The sequence below is a fragment of the Phaseolus vulgaris genome, chromosome 9 (assembly GCF_051622355.1).
Source record: "Phaseolus vulgaris cultivar YP4 chromosome 9, ASM5162235v1, whole genome shotgun sequence".
NCBI lineage: Eukaryota > Viridiplantae > Streptophyta > Magnoliopsida > Fabales > Fabaceae > Phaseolus > Phaseolus vulgaris.
This window is the reverse complement of record NC_143506.1, coordinates 24,191,102-24,208,127: the sequence shown is the minus strand read 5'-3', so window position 1 is coordinate 24,208,127 and position 17,026 is coordinate 24,191,102. Positions and strand designations below refer to the sequence as shown.

The following is a 17,026-nucleotide window of genomic DNA, read 5'->3' as shown; positions in this document are numbered from 1 at the left end:
TTAACAAATTAGTAGAAAGAATTTAATCTTATAAATATCGAAAACACAACCTCTCTCTAGTGAGTGATAACTCAAATTTTGTACTCATATTTAGAGGCCTAGGACATTTCCTAAGTGTTTTTATCTTTCTTATTCTTGATTCTTAACATGAATTTTTATTTTCCATAGTATATAGGAGTTGTAACATTTGGTATAAATATTATATTTGTTCCGCTGAAATTATATATTTTCATACACTGACATGTACTTATTCTTTTATTTATAATTTTTTCTATACATGGTTGTTTCAGCTCATTTTTGTTGTATTGGATTCCTTGCTTTCGAAACTTCAATTTAGACACTTCTAACATAACATTTGGAGTTCATAACTAGTTTCAATAAATCAAAAAACGTTTGAACAAAAAACTAGTTTTGTAGTTAAGATTGCTTTGTAATTTAGGCCCATTATTTTTTGTTAAGAATATTATAAATATAGTTAAGTTCAAGAGACAAGTACACAAGTATACAGGTAGTCATAATTACAGTTAGAAAATTTGTCAATTTACAGTTTTATACACTTTTCAGTTGTCTATTTTTGGCTTTTGGAATTCTCTGCACTTTTCTCTCAAATTGTTTGTTTCTCCTTTCCTTATTTTTCTACGCTTTTTTTTTCAATTCTTGATACCAAAAACAATCGAGTAGAATTCTCATAAATATGATTAAATTCTTGAAGTGAAAAATACCAAGTAATAAAGTGTGTTAACTAATTCGTTTATCCTACTTTGAGTTCTATATTTGATTCTTTAAAATTTCAGTTTTTCATTAAGAATTGTTGTTTACGTGTATATAATTCGATTGAGTTGTTTTTTTTTATCAACAACATAAAATAAATAAATTATAATCATTTAAGGAGTGATCCAATCCTTGTACAAAACCGCACAAAAATGAACAACACCTCCCCTAGACACTTGTCATTAACTTCCAAATAGGACAAAAACTAGAACAAAAGTACAATCAACAAAGACCGAAAAAACAAGCTCAGGAATAGGTTCAAGAACAGACTAACACCTCATCAAAACCTTCTAAAAATTCGATTGAGTTGTGTTTTCATAGTTAATCAAGGAATTCAAAATGAGTATTTGAGTTTCTTGTAAACAAGATCGAAGGAAACTTGATCACAGATCTTCTATGATGTTTGAATATTTCTAGAGTGAAATTCATTTTCTCAATACCATTTTCATTCATTCATCTCTTTGAAATTTTATTTCTGTGTTGCAAGTGGTTAATTCAATCCAATTCAATTTCAATTTACATTCATTTTGTTGAAGATGGTTGCTGCCCCTTCAAGATTGTGTTTGATGAAGACTTCTATGTACATTTCATGTGTATTTTGCTTTGCTTTAAGTGTGTCTTAGGTAGTGCTTAGAGGTTGTCTAAGAGTGGGCTTTTTGCTAAGTAACTCACCTCATAACCACTGGCCATGTGATAAGAACAAGCATAAGTTTTCTTAAACTATTTTTCACATGTTTTACAAAAAACACGTTTACTGCATAAAAATAAATCTGTTCTTTTCTAAATAAACAGATTAATTTTTACACTGATGCCTTGGCTAAGTCTTGTGAAAATTAGATTTTGTGCATCATGTTTTTTTGACTAAGTCTTCTATCTTTCAAAATGAATGTGTTTCAAATAGTTAAGCTTTTCTGTTTTCGTTTTGAAAAATAAATCTGTTCATTTGTAAATGAATAGATTCTTTTTGTCTCTGGTGCCATATCTAGCTTAAACGTTTTTCAGTTTTATCTCTACACTAGAATGGTTGACTAAGTCTCCTCACTTAACAAATTCTCTAACTGCTTTTGAAATAAATTTGTTCATTTTATTTTCAATCTGTTCATTTTATAACAGCTTTAACTGTTTTTCAAAATTCTGTTATAAGTTGGTTTCTATAAAATGAAAACTTGTTTCTGAGTTTAAATATCGTTCATACATTTGTAAAAAGAATTTTTATAGCAGAGAATTAAGAGTTTACAAAGGATTAGCATTTGTTCTTCAAAGATTTCGAAAATCACAAAGTGCTTGTTCTTGGTTTGGTTCCAAAAGCTTGGTGTGAGGTGCTGCTACTGTTCTAGCAATCTTGCCTATTGGTTTAAGGCAGATCTTTGTATCCTCAATCAGGTGTAGTCGTTTCACTTTTCATTTCTTGTAATAGTTTGGTTGAACACTCTTCTTGATAGGTTTTCTTGAAGAGTGTGTGTGAGCTGAAATAGGTTTTTTCAGCAAGAGTACCTAAGTTCTTGTAGGTTTCAAGAACAGTGGGAATTGTGTTTGTTTGTATTGTGATTTAGTGAATTTCACCTTGGTTTTAGGTGAAGACTGGATGTAGCTCAGTTGAGTGAACCAGTATAACTGCCCTGTGTTCATTCTCTTTCAATCTCTGCAATTAAGTTTCTGCATAATTGATAAAACAGCAAAGAAATAAATCTGTTCATTCATTAATAAATCTGTTTTTTCTGAGCTCGTTTCATATTGTTCTTAATTTCTGGAAAACTGGTTGATTTCAATAAGAACACTTATAATCTGTTAAAAGCCATTAGAACAGGTTGATTATAATAGATCACTCAATAAACTGTCAAGCCATTAATTGAACCTTAATCACTTGCTTGAAATTGAAGGTTGTTGTTTTGGTGATTCACTGTTTTTCGTTCTAATATCAGTGCGTGTGCATCTGGAAAATCTATCTGCATAATCTTGTGATTAACCTTGTTGTATAAACGCTTTTCAAACACAGACAGTGCCAAAATAAATCTGTTCATTTTCACATAAACCGATTTATTTTCTGTAAACTATGTTAAACACTGTTTCTGCGAGAAGGTTTTAAAAGGTCAATTCACCCCCCTCTTGAACTTTGACACTATTAAACCCAACACATTTCAATTTCAAATTCAGTTTACAAAATTTTGTACTCACATTTAGAGACTTAGGACATTTCCTAAGTGTTTCTATCTTTAGTATTCTTTATTCTTAACATGAATTTGTATTTTCCATAGTATATAGAAGTTGTAACATTTTGTACAAATATTATATTTGTTATGCTGAAATTATATATTTTCTTAACGAACCATCACTACTTATTCTTTCATTTATGATGTTTCCTATACATGGTTGTTTCAACTAATTTTTGTTGTGTTGGATTTCTTACTTTCGAAATTTCAATTTAGACACTTGTAACATGCCATTTAGAGTTTAAAGCTACTTTCAATAAATCAACACCTCCTCCAGAGACTTGTCACTTTCTTGTATATAGGAGTTGTAACATTTGTAACATTTTTAACATTTTTAAAAAATATTATATTTATTCTGTTGAAATTATATATTTTCTTACCCTAACCTGTACTTATTTCTTTGATATATAATTTTTTTTATATATGGTTGTTTCAGCTAATTTTTATTGTGTTGGATTCCTTACTTTCGAAACTTCAATTTAAACACTTGTAACATGACATTTGGAGTTTAGTGCTAGTTTGAATATATCAAAAAAAGTTTTAACAAAAAACTAGTTTTGTAGTTAAGATTGCTTCTTAATTTAGGCCTATTATTTTTTTCTTAAGAATATTATAAATATAGTTAAACTGAATAGACAAGTCTACAAGAGGTAGTCATGTTATAGTTAGAAATGTTTTCAATATTATACTTTTGATTTTTACAGTTTTCTATTTTTGGCTTTTGAAATTCTTTACACTTTTCTCTTAATCGATTTGTTTCTCCTCCTTATTCTTCTGTGCTTTTTTTTTTTTGTTTTCAATTCTTGGTAAAAAAACAATCGAGTAGAATTCTAACAAATATGATTGAATTCTTAAAGTGAAAAACATAAAGTAAAAAAGTGTGTTAACTAATTGGTTTATCCAACTTTGTGTTCCCATCTTGATTTTTTAAGATTTCAGTTTTTAATTAAGAATTGATATATATATATATATATATATATATATATATATATATATATTTATCAACAATAGTCTACGTGTATATAATTCAATTGAATTTTTTTTATCAGCAACATAAAATAAAATAAATAAATAAGAATTATTTAAAGAATAATCAAATTCTCGTACAAAATCGCACAGAAATGAACAACACTTTTTTCTCTATAGACTTGTCACTAAATTTCTATTAGGACAAAAATTAGAATAAAAGTAGAGACCTTCATAAATCAAAAATAACATCTCATCCTAACCTTCAAAAAGTTCGATTGAAATGTGTTTTCATAGTTAATCAATAAATTCAAAATGATTATTTGTATTTTTTTATTAAAGATCTAAGGAAACTTTATCACAAATATTCTATGATGTTTAAATATTTCTAGAGTGATATTGTTTTTCTCAATACTATTTCCATTCATGCATAGTTCAATTCAATTTCAATTTACATTCATTTCAATTTAGTTTATGGAGTTTTGTACTCTATCTTCAGTGTATAAGGTTAATCTAGTTAATACTATTAATTCTGTTTTTCAATTCTTGAGTTTTGATTTAGTGTATTGTTTTTACTGTTTTCAATTTCTGTGTATGTTAACTTTTTTAATTCAATCTCGTTATACTCCATTTCAATACTAATTTACAATTTCAGTTTTGTGGTTAATTAAGTTTTACCATTTTCAGTTTTTTCTAGTTAAAATTATTTACGGGTTTAATCCATTTCTGATTTGCATGGTTCTACCTTATTCAATTTTAATCAATTGTTCATGTTCATTACAAGTAGTTAATTTTGTTTTTTTTTTTACCGTTAAACTGTTACTGTTGCTTTGAGTTAATTCTATTTTTATGGTTACTGTATTTCTGATTTGATAGAATGTTCAACAATTTAATTCTACAAATTCTTGTTGCTTTAAAATTCAATTTTCTATATTGAATTTCGGTTCATGGATTCATTTATCATTGATGGAATGGTGCATGAAGCAACTGGTAGGACTCCGGTCACATCGCACCACCTTCCTCTTGCGGTGTTGGTGGTTTATAAAAATAATAAAATTTTTAAAAATATGCATTAAAATTTTAGAAAAAAAAAGTGATTTTCTTGTCATTTAAGATTTTATTTTATATTAATTTTAAATTAAATATATTGATGGTATGTAACAGTTAAGTATTTATTTATACCTACATGTATGTCACTTTTTCTTTCAATCCATATTTTAAATTATGCTGATATAACCCTAATTAACTATAAAGTATTTGAAAATGTTAAAAAGGATAGAGAGAGCGGCTTTCACACTCTAAAAAGTAATTATACATGCTTAACAACTCAATAAATTAATATTTGAATTATATTTATTTAATATTTTAATTTAAAATATTAATATATATTATTAGGGTTAATGTTTTGAATGTGAAAATATATTTTTTGGAAGATAAAGGAGAAAAAGAGTTTAAGAAAAGGACGAGACTGAACCTCTCGGCGTGAAAAGTGTTGGAAGGGTTTACGGAACTCTTTTGCGATGAATCAATGTTGTCATTTTCTACTGTAACCATAAATCCCATTTTCAAAATAAGAAGGGTTAGTTAAAATCAAGAACCACACCAGGCCGATAAATTAGACCATCAATTATACAATCATATAATAAACAGTGATAATTTTGAAAAATTATTTTAATTTGAATATCAAATTGAAGGCTTATTATTGGTGGTCAATTATTATACCATCCTATCCCGTAAACTCCAAAGTCATGCATTGGTATTCCGTGACATCCAATTGTGCCCTAATTGGTGCAATGAAATGGGAAGAAAAAGAGATATTTTTGTTTTTAACCGACGCAGAAAAATGCGGTGGTCGCAACTGTAAGTTTCCTACACACGTAATTGTGTTGTATTGTGTGTGGCGTGGGACAAAGCCAGCGGGGAGGCAGAAACGTACAGAACAAGAATGTGGGCTCTGTGGGCCTTCCCTTACGAACCCAACTCCATTACTACCACACAATAAAAGAAACCCACTTTTCTTCCCACCACCAAATTTTCCCATTTTACCCTAAAAAAAGCCCACATATATTGACCCTAGCTGTCAAATTTTAATTTGCCTCCCTGCTGCAAAGGTCAAACTTACACAAGTGGGAAATTTTGTAATGACGCTTCAACCAATGCCACGCCGCCATGTATGTACCTCTACCGCCATGGAATCTATGTCATCATATCATCCCATCCCATTTCACTTCTTTTTAAATTTTAAACCTTTTTTTTATTGTTTTTCATCTTTCATAATGCTCGCCCTTTTTAAACTTGTAAATAACAACAATGCTATAGTAGCCCTTCAAATTTCAAATACATCAAAACAAACACTCAACACAACTCCAGTTATTACAGTACCTTCATTTTTTTTCCCCAACAAGCTTTCACCAAGGTTGTTTTTTTTTCTCTTGCCCCCACCCTCAACTGTTTCCCACCTGTAACTTCTCTCAAACCGATGCTGCAAATCTCTACTTCACCGGAAACCCCTCTTGCGAATCCGGAGGGAGACGCCGCGCCGGTCTCCGAGGGCCTGAAACCGGAGCACGGCGAAGACGGTGACCGGAATTCCGCCGCGAGCCGGTGGCCTAAAGAGGAGACAATGGCTTTGCTCAATATAAGGTCTGACATGGACGTTGCTTTCAGAGACACAAACCCCAAAGCCCCTCTCTGGGAACAAGTCTCAAGGTAAGTTCCTCTTTCCGTTTTCCCTCCAATTCCCATTATTCTCAAGCTTGTTCCTTAATTAGTAATACTAATGTTACACATAAATGTACGATGTAGTATACATTCTTGGTAGACATAGTTAAGTTGAACAATTTGTTTTTGTCTTAGCTATAAGAATGTGGTGAATGAATAATTAGAAGGTTTTGTATATTCAGGAAATTAGCTGAGCTAGGATATATCAGGAGTGCGAAGAAGTGCAGGGAGAAATTCGAGAACATTTACAAGTACCATAGGAGAATCAAGGAAGGTCGTAGTGGCAAATCCAACGGTAGCAAGACTTATAGATTTTTCGGGCAATTGGAAGCTTTAGAAGGACACCACTCACTTCTCCCTCCTTCTGTAAGCGACCCAGAAACCACTACGACAACAACAACCCACGTGCCCCACAACAAAATCAACCCCAGCAACAACTTTGATGTTATTTTAGATGCGGTTCCGTGTTCCGTAAGTGCTTACGCGGGGGAGCATTCTAGTTCGACGACTTCGTGTTCGGGGAAGGAGTTTAGGAAGAAGAAGCTGACGCGGTTTCTGGAGGGGTTGATGAGGGAAGTGATAGAGAAGCAAGAGACGCTGCAGAGGAAGTTCATGGAGGTGTTGGAGAAGTGCGAGAAGGATCGAGTGGCGAGGGAGGAGGCTTGGAAGAAGGAGGAGCTGGCCCTGATTAAGAAAGAGCGGGAGCTTCTGGCTCAGGAACGCTCAATCGCGGCGGCTAAAGATGAAGTCGTCCTTGCTTTTCTAAGAAAGTTCGCCCAAGCTGAAGGCACGGTGCAGTTGCTGGAGAAAATTCAGGTTCAAAACGACAAGCACAGGAACATGCAACAAAGTGGGAATATTAATTTTAGTGCTAATGGAGGTGGTGATGTGAGTGATGTGGATAAGCGAGAGTGTGGAAATAATTTGAGTGTTAGGAATTTCGTGCATATGAGTAGTTCGCGGTGGCCGAAGGATGAAGTGGAGGCTTTGATAAGGCTGAGGACTCAACTTGATGTGCAGTCCCAAGGGAACAGTAACAGTAGTAACGGTGTGTCAAAGGGGCCTCTTTGGGAGGAAATATCTTTGGCCATGAAGGGCCTTGGCTACAATCGCAGTGCGAAGAGGTGCAAAGAGAAATGGGAGAACATAAACAAGTATTTCAAGAGGATGAAGGAGAAGAACAAGAGGAAGCCCGAGGATTCCAAAACATGTCCCTATTATCACCACCTGGAGGTTTTGTACAGCAAGAAGCCCAAGAGGGTGGATGTAAATGATTTTGGGAAGCAGTTGAAGCCCGAGGAGCTCTTGATGCATATCATGGAAAGTCAAAGTCAAGAAGAGAGACAAGCGCAGGAACAACAACAGCTACAGAGTCAGTCATCATCTGAACATGACGAGAGAGAGAATAGGGATAAGCATGAGGAAGATGATGAAGATCAAAATGGGTTTCAGGATGTGATGGTTGAAGATAGTCCTTCCATAACAATTATGAGTTAAAAGATTAGTAATATCCAGAGATTCTTTATTGCTAAAATTAAACTTCTCTGACAACCAACGTGGGTTCCTTTGACTTTCCAATCATTTATCGAACCTGGATCGAAGACTGTAATGAGGGGTCGGAGTCATGAACAAGGAGTCATGAACAAGGAGTAGGTTGGATAGTAATAGTAAATACAAATCAATCTCAAGGTGTTGTTGTTTTTGTATGTATTACACTGTCTCTTTTCTATTTTTCATCATATTTTTTTAGGGAACATGACAGAAGGAACACGCGCACAGAGAAAGAAAAAAAAAGAAAAGAGAAAGAGATTAGTGTGGCTGTAAAAAATAAAGTGACTGGACGTGTATTCTAATATTATAGTGATTTTTTCCCTAGAAGTTTGTAAACCCATGTGTGATCAGGTGGAAGATGGTTGGATTTGTTTGGTAGTGACAATAAAATGGCAAAGTAGACTGTGTACTTTCCCATCACAGCCTTAGTTAGTGGTGAACTGCAACGATAATGAAAGTACATTTTTGTTTTAGTTATAATATTTTTACGATAAAATTTTATTTCACTGTTGTGTACACATATTTGATCCCTTTTAATGGTGAGATAAATAGTAGGAAGTATATTTCCATTTTGGTTTGAAGTAGGGGAAGGGATGATTCCATGAGGTGGGGCAAAGGTAACTGGCAATGATTGGAAGGATATGCATCTTACTTCATACCAAAGTTGGGCTTAATTCGTAGCATTTTTGGGTAAATATAATTAGGCAAGCATTATTGGTTTTGGTAGGGTATAGGAATAGTTGGGGATTTATAGATAAGACTATCTACGTAATCATCTTGTTCACTCCAATCAATACTAGCTCTAATAAAGGTCAATCATCTACTCCAACTCACATTAAGGATCACAAAATTGTAGTTTAAATAAGTTAATTTACTATTTTACTTTGTTTAAAATTGAGGACAAGTACTCTGTTTATGTGATAACATCATTATCATGTATTTTAATAATTACTAATTTTGTGCATCCATAAAATATTTGATTTTATGTTTATGTTATATAAATAATTACTAAGACTAGATATTATCTCATGAAACAATTTTTTTATAGATATTATATTATATCAAATATAATATAAGAGTGTAACATTATGACAAATTGATTTTCGATACATATATCATAATTAATGTTATTTATAACAATTCCTCCTTAATAATTATTTCATTGGAATTCAATTTACGATTTTGGCTTTAGTACCGATGGTTGGATTAAACATTTATTACTAGACCAAAAATTATATTTGATAGTTAAAGTGTAACTCTTTCTACTTCAGAATGTATCAATTCAAACTTCACAATTTAAACGTGATTTGACCTATCTAGCTTACATCATGAGACAATTAATGCCAATTGCAGCATGACTTATTTTATAAAGTGTTTAACATACTAAAAATCAACAAAACTCTACATTGGATTATAATTACTATATTCTAAAAATTACTATCAGCAATCAAGTTCGACAAACAATGCATGACTTTTTTTTTCTAGGAATGACTTTAGGAAGACATTCACTAGGTTCACCTTAGTTTCAATCTTCTTGACTTCAATCCTCTCATCAATGCGAAGAAAATGATATCTTACATTGATATGTTTTATGCTACCATGTTGCATATGATTGTTACAGAAATTTTGTACTAAAAATATCATAGAAGATTATTGTCTTTTCCTGAACAAAACTTAGATTACCTATCAAACCCTTCAACCATATTCTCTCATTAGTTGTCTTTACTTACATTATATATTCTGCTTCAGTGGTCAACAATGTTATTGTTGGTTGGATGAATGTGTAGCTTGTTGTGGATTTTATAAAGTTGAAGTTCACAGTAAAGTTAGAATTAGATAATCCTAGTACAATATAGTATGAGTCACCTTTAAGATAATTTTGATATTCTCAAACCCCTTTAGGTATCTTAGAATTTATTTCATAACATGTTAGTGTTCCTTTTTTGGTCCATACACTCATCACTTATCTCCATCTTCTTGGTAGTGTAGTCTAGAAAAGCGGTGCATATTGGCCTTACTACTTAAACAAAACTCTTATCTTGATTCTTGTCAATAAAATTAATGATCGAAGTGATACTCATTTTCTTTTAAGAACTTATCATTATTGAAATTGAATATTAACTCTCGTACTAATTTAGTATCAATAAAAAAGCCATAAACAATGAAATAACTTAAATCAAAACACACCAATTGAAATAAAAAAAAAATCAGAACTAAAAAAGAAAAAATCTTCTCATTCTCATATATTAAGCAATAAACATTATTATATAGTCTGTACATGTGTCTTCGTTTTACTGATTGTATTACACAAATGTGTACACAATACACTTAAAAAACGTGTAGGTAATATATTATAAAGTTTGTTATACATTCTCATCATTTTAATCACTTAAAACTAGTTTGATTTTATTATATTTCTTAATCGGTTTTATAAATAGTCTTAATATGTGGTTATTACTTTGGTGCCTTTACACTAGTGTGAATAAATTTACCTGATAATTATGACATTGATTGATTTATGAGAAATTGATATAAAATTACACATGCTACCAATTCTGTAAATATTGGGGTCGCATTTTGTATTAATTGTCTTTATAATTGATATACAAATAGATACTATAACAACTATATAACAAATAGTAATGCAGTATATATTTTCTACATAGATTTTCTACATCAATATGTAAAATTTCTTTTATTAGACATAAATCACTACTCTCGTTTTTTAAATATTATGTAGCCAACTTTTCTTACTTCTCCCTTTAACTCACTCATCTCTTCCCTACAAGCTTTGTTGGACATTGCTTCTTTTGTTCCCTTTTAAGTCTCCCTCCTTTACCTTTTACATTATTTAATTCTTAAAAATTGATTTGAAACAATTGGTTTCACTCCATTTTATTTGTGATTTATTTGACTGAGCTTTTATTAAATTTTGTTATCAACTACTATTTCAAAATAACATTCGTCATTTAAAATATATAAAACTATAATCATCTCTTATGCTACTTTGTTTTCTCTTGCATTTTTTACCGATTTGAAATTTATACGACACTGAAAGAAATTATTTTGATCCATTTAAGAAACGTAAAAGATAAACCATCAAAAATTTCAATAACGGTATTTGTTAATTTTAAATAAAAAGCGATCATAAATTTAAATGTGGCGAGTTAACAAATAAGAAGGATTTTGTGTAAGTTTTAAAAGTAAGAGATATTTCATATAAAAAGTGTAACATATAAATAACTTCTAGTAATTTATAATACTCCCTTTTCTCTATCCTTTTTATTAGTGTACTTGGATGAAGTGATTGAATTGTAGCACCTTTAAAAGCACAAAACAATTTCTCATATATTTTTTGTCTCATAATCGTGTTCTATAGTTTTTTTCTCTAACCTTTGGGCTTATTGTCTCTATGTAAATTATGAAACAAAAAGTAAAAGAACTATGGTGTCGATATCATTATTGGCACAATCATTTAAAGAAGACAACAATTATTTGGATTTTAAATTATTAAAATTCAAATATATTTGGTCCATCATTTATTTATGCCTGGTAAAAGCCAGTTGGGCAGATAGACAGATTAAATAAAAATATTTAAAATAAAAAAATCATAAATATAATGACTTGTCTTGTTTGGCATGGTAGACCCATTCCCATCATTCATAGTCATTGACCCAAATTCTCATTACAACTTTGACTGTCCTCCATATTTTGTTTTAGAATAATAATTTTCATTTTGATATTCGTAATAAAATGAATTTACAATTTTCATACTTATAAAAATTTAGTTGTGTAATTATTTTTCAATTCAATAATTTTGATTCACTGTCGATACTTATTTGTCGTTAGTATTTTAAGAAAAACTACTGAGATATTTGTAAGTAAAAACAATGTTTGTTTCCTATTTATCTGATATATTAATAGAAATATCTATAATAAATTCAACATTTGATATAATTTTTAAGTGATAACAATCTTCGTCACTTGTTCATCTAATACATTAATAATTTTTTTTAATAATAACTCATTTATAATACTAAAATCACATTAGTAGTTTTTGTTAGAAATTAAATGTTGTACTAATATTAGATTAAAATTGTTTAGTTTTAGAATATTTGGATAAATAAATATGTTATTAGATTTTTTTAATAAATGGGTAATTGATGACACATTTTTTTACATTTTATAATTTTATTGTGTATTAAAAGCATATTTTATATGTTTTATGTTCAATTGTTAACATATTTTCTTTTAGTAGTAGTTCTACATATTTATTTTGATTTTGTATTTTTAGTTAATTTAACTTTTATTTATTATTTTGGTCATAATTTTATAATATATATATATATATATATATATATATATTTTGACTGATTCTAATTACATTAGATTCTACATTTTCTTATTTTAAAATGCACATACAATTTGTTAGATTTGAAGTTCTTTGTTTTTTTTTCTATGACTTTTAGAAGTTGAAGTAGATTTTATGAAATTTTGTAAACAAACTTGTATGATTTTGTTTTTCTTTATACTTTTGTAATTGTAGTTCTAATTAAAATCCATATTTAGTTCATGTTTACTTCATATGTTAGAATATATATAGGCTAAATGTGCTATAAACAAATAAACATATTTTTTTTTTAGTTTTCAATTTCAAAAATTCTCTCCTCATTTTTTTTTCAATTTTCAAAATTGATTATTCCTCTTCTTTCATGTGTGTTTTCTTTTCTTCATCAATGTATAATTAATTCTCCAGTATCAATACATATAATCAAGATAAAACAAACTGAATTGAGTTTTACACCAGTAGTATGATGCTCTGAGTTTGTTCTTCTTGTCTCTAATTTTTGTTTGACACATTATTATGATTGTAATTCATATTTCTAATTTTAAAAATCAAATTAGAAATCAATTAAATATTGATTTCATAATTAAATACAAATTGGATTAAATGATACTTTGATTTGATTTATATAACTAATTTAATTCATTAATTGTTCAAACCTAGATTTAAATTTTTAGAGAATCGTGGTAATAGAAATTGTTTGACTCTTAAATTTTTGAACTGACCTTTCAACTTCTTATATTTTTTTTCTTTGCTTTGTTTCATTTTTCAATTCCTACTCCCCAAATTTAATTTGTATCAAACGAATATTGAATATAACCAACGTGTCATATGATAATCAAACTAGGTTATGTTTTATATCTCAAATTTTAGAAAAAATTTAAAATTCTTTATTTCAAGAATGACATTGGAAATCTATAATGTATTTGATGAGTCGTTTGAGCAATTTTTACCTTGTTTCATGAGTATTATAATCCTACAATTTTAATTGAGTGAATTGAATTTGGTAGTTATTAAAATTGTGGTATTTTTTTAATTTCTTATGTTCTCTTAGTTCACAATTTTTGTGATTTTATTTATCAAACATATCATGTCACTGTAATTCACTTGATAAAAGGACTAAAATTATATTATTGTGTTATCTCATAATGCAATTAAAATTTGAGAGAAATAAAGTTACATGTTTTACCATATATGAAAAACTCAATTGACACAAATGTAATATTAAAGTGGCATGATTGTACTAAGGGGTGTGTATTAATAAGGTTTAAAGTAACATTAAAAAAAAAAACATACAACCCAAGTGAGATTCACAAAGACACATTAATCTATTGTTGGGCCCAATTCCTATTGGGTTGCACTTTCATCTCTTCATATTTGTGGGCCTTTATCCATTTTGTCTGGGTCCCCCTCTTGTGGACCCTTCGTCTTCTTCTTTCATTATCGACTTAATTAATGCCAATGGAATGTTGAAGATCAACAATATATTTGGAAAAACAAAACCATGAAAAAGTTACAGTGTTTAATAAGAGAAAATGAAGATATGTCTGCCATAATTATAATAAAGTATTTAAAATCTCCGACATAAAATATATTTTTTAAACAGAGTATATTAAGTCAATAAAACAGTCGTGTATTATTAATTATGAATTTATGGTACAACAATAATTTATTCATCATGCACTGTACAAATAACTCTGTCTGAAGTTTCCATGTCTTTTCCACCAAGAATATATACCAATCATTATTGCGTAATAATTCATGAATAATTTAACATTTTAATAACATTTTTTATTTATTTTTTTACTTGTTAGATAAAGAAAACATTTTGTATTTAATACTAAAAAAGTATAAAAATAAAAGACGACATGGAATTGTTTTAGCTAAAATTAATTTCTTAAATCAAATTTATTACATGTTAATCTATTCATTATAATTAATGTATGGTTTCAGTCTTTCTATAACTTTATGAGCAAATTAACTTTTCTATTATTTAGTTCTCACGATTAAGTCCACATATTACTTGTTTTACTTAAAAATTTGCATTATCGTTTTTAACTCCATTTTTTTAAGAATTGAGTCAATTAAATGCTTTTAAATCTTTTTTTTTTCAAGAATAAAAAGCAAAACCATTAATTTCTTTCTTCACTCAGAACTATAAAGTTTTAAAAATTATTAGTTTAATTTTGAAACTATCAAACTAATATATTTTAGAAAACGGCAAAGACGAAATTTAGTCAAGCTAAGATGAAAATATTGTCCATTAATTCTTAAAACTAAAAAATATCAACAAGTTCTTAAATTTATTTTTATTTCATTTTCTAAATATAGGTTGATACTATCATTAAAAATACAAATATTTTAGTTTTAAAATAATATAATTTTTTAGAATATGACATCACTGTCTAATTTTAAAGAAAAAGTCACTTATTTCTCTTAAAAAAGAACTTGAAGAAGGTAAACTGACAGAGACAATTAGGATTTTTATGAAACCAAATTCTGATAAATTTGATGTTTTCATCATTTGAAAATGTGACAATTTCTGACAGATATGAAGTTTTTAAGAGAGAAATGAAGACCATGGAAACAATTCTTTAAGAAGTAAAGTAGGTGATTGATTAAAAAACTAAGCTTTATTAGTTATGGTAAAAAAAGAAGTTAGTGTAGCTATGGCAACACGGATATTCAGCCATTACCATCTTTATCTAAGTTCCTGCCATGCCAAATGTGCCACAACTCTCATTCACACCTACCCACCTACCCTCTTCTCTTCTCTTCTCCCATTGCTAAAGTGCTTTCATCTTCAAAAACACTGTCATCATCACTGTTCATTCCTCACTCCTCTCACTGTTCTAATTCCAACCCTCGAGATCTCCAACACTCACATGACATGCCTTTACACTTACACTATTCCCACCATAACCAAATCAAATCTCTCATGTAATAAACTGCTCACAAACCCCTAAATAATACTATAAAAATTGAATGACATAAAAAAATACTACTAACATGGTATTAGCATTTAGTATACTATGATGGTGGAAGATTTTAAATCTAGTTAAAAAAATCTTTATAATTGCAGTGGAAGTTGTGATAATAAGTAAAAGAGTTACCAAGAGCAGTGGTAGTTACTGTGACAGTGAGAATGAGAAGGACTAGGTTTTTTAACCTTTGGGTTTGGATTGGAAGCAATAATAACCTCTCCCAACAAAAGATGTCCCAACGTTCTTGTCGGGACAAACACAAAAAGACCCACCTTTTCTTCCTCCGCTTGCATCCATGGCAGACTACGAGACCAGCCACAACCACAACCACAACCACAACCACCACCAACAACAACCGGTGTCTAAAGAAACAGCGTTTCAGGCGCTGAACACCATAATCCAGCTCCACTTCGAGAAGACCCTGGAGAAGAAACGGGCCATAGACCTTCAGAAGAAGGAGCTTCACAAGCTCTTCCAGATTTTCTTCATCTTCCTCGCTCTCCTCTTCCTCGCCCAGTCCCAGTCCTCGCGCCTCCAATGCCGCCACTGCTGGATCCCCATCACGCTGCTCTCCATCGCCCATCTCATCTTCTACGTCTCCGTCGCGCAGACCCTCCGCTGCATCAACGGCTTCAAGTACCAGCGCCGCTGCCACAAGCTCACTCTCGGCCTCGCCACCGAGAAGCTCCGGGAGATCAAGATCAGGCTCAGCGCCGCCAACGGTGACTACGAGGGTGTTGCCGATGAGGAGTTCGAGATTCACTACCAGGAACCCCCCGAGAGCTACTTCGGAAAGTTTAAGAGGAATTGGGCACTTCATTTTGGGTTCTTGATCTTGATCTACGCTTTTATGATCTCTTCCTCCGTTGTTCTTTTGTGTTTTTAATCAAGCGTACTCTTTTATTAGTTTAGTGAGATTGATAGAGAGGTGCCAAATTATGATAATGGGTATAGATTTTGTTTGATTTGAATGATGGAATTGGTTTGTTTCCTCTTAAGTGTTAGTTCTGAAATCAAATCCATTCTCATTTCAATCTCTTGTCATTCCCTACGCATGTGTAATTCTTCTTCTTCTTCTTTTATTTGGACTAACAGTCATTTATATCTTTATAGTAGCCTATGAGTACATTCTATTCTCTATGTATCTAGTGTTTGAAAAACGAAATGAATGCATCTTTGAAAGTGTCAACCAAGATGGTGTTTGTCAAAAAAGAGGGGGCGAAGATATTGAATCATCTTGTATGGCAGAGATTCTTGCCGCTTTGCCCTGAGAGGGTGAGTGCATAAGTCCACACAATGTAAATTCGTGTTTGAATTGAATTCAAACATGATCTACTTATGGATAGATCACATCATGAAAGCATGTATGGATGACAGCTCGAAGTATCTGTGTAAATGTAAACTGGTTGCTTGCTGGGGCCTCAAGTTTGAATATTACTTGCTCCATCATCCATCTTACAATAACTAAAGGAATGGAC

General features: G+C 30.6%; 2 protein-coding genes across 2 annotated transcripts; both read left to right on the top strand.

Annotated features, from left to right (window-relative positions):
* The first annotated feature begins 6,041 nt into the window (after positions 1-6,041).
* On the top strand, positions 6,042-8,725 carry LOC137820572 (trihelix transcription factor DF1). The gene is made up of 2 exons (XM_068624717.2): positions 6,042-6,656; positions 6,851-8,725. The coding sequence occupies exons 1-2, from the start codon at positions 6,427-6,429 to the stop codon at positions 8,163-8,165; spliced, it is 1,545 nt and encodes a 514-aa protein (XP_068480818.2). The 5' UTR covers positions 6,042-6,426; the 3' UTR covers positions 8,166-8,725.
* A 6,516-nt stretch (positions 8,726-15,241) lies between these two features.
* LOC137822012 (uncharacterized) lies at positions 15,242-16,658 on the top strand. The gene has a single exon (XM_068626886.2). The coding sequence runs from the start codon at positions 15,844-15,846 to the stop codon at positions 16,432-16,434; it is 591 nt and encodes a 196-aa protein (XP_068482987.1). The 5' UTR covers positions 15,242-15,843; the 3' UTR covers positions 16,435-16,658.
* The last annotated feature ends 368 nt before the right edge of the window (positions 16,659-17,026 follow it).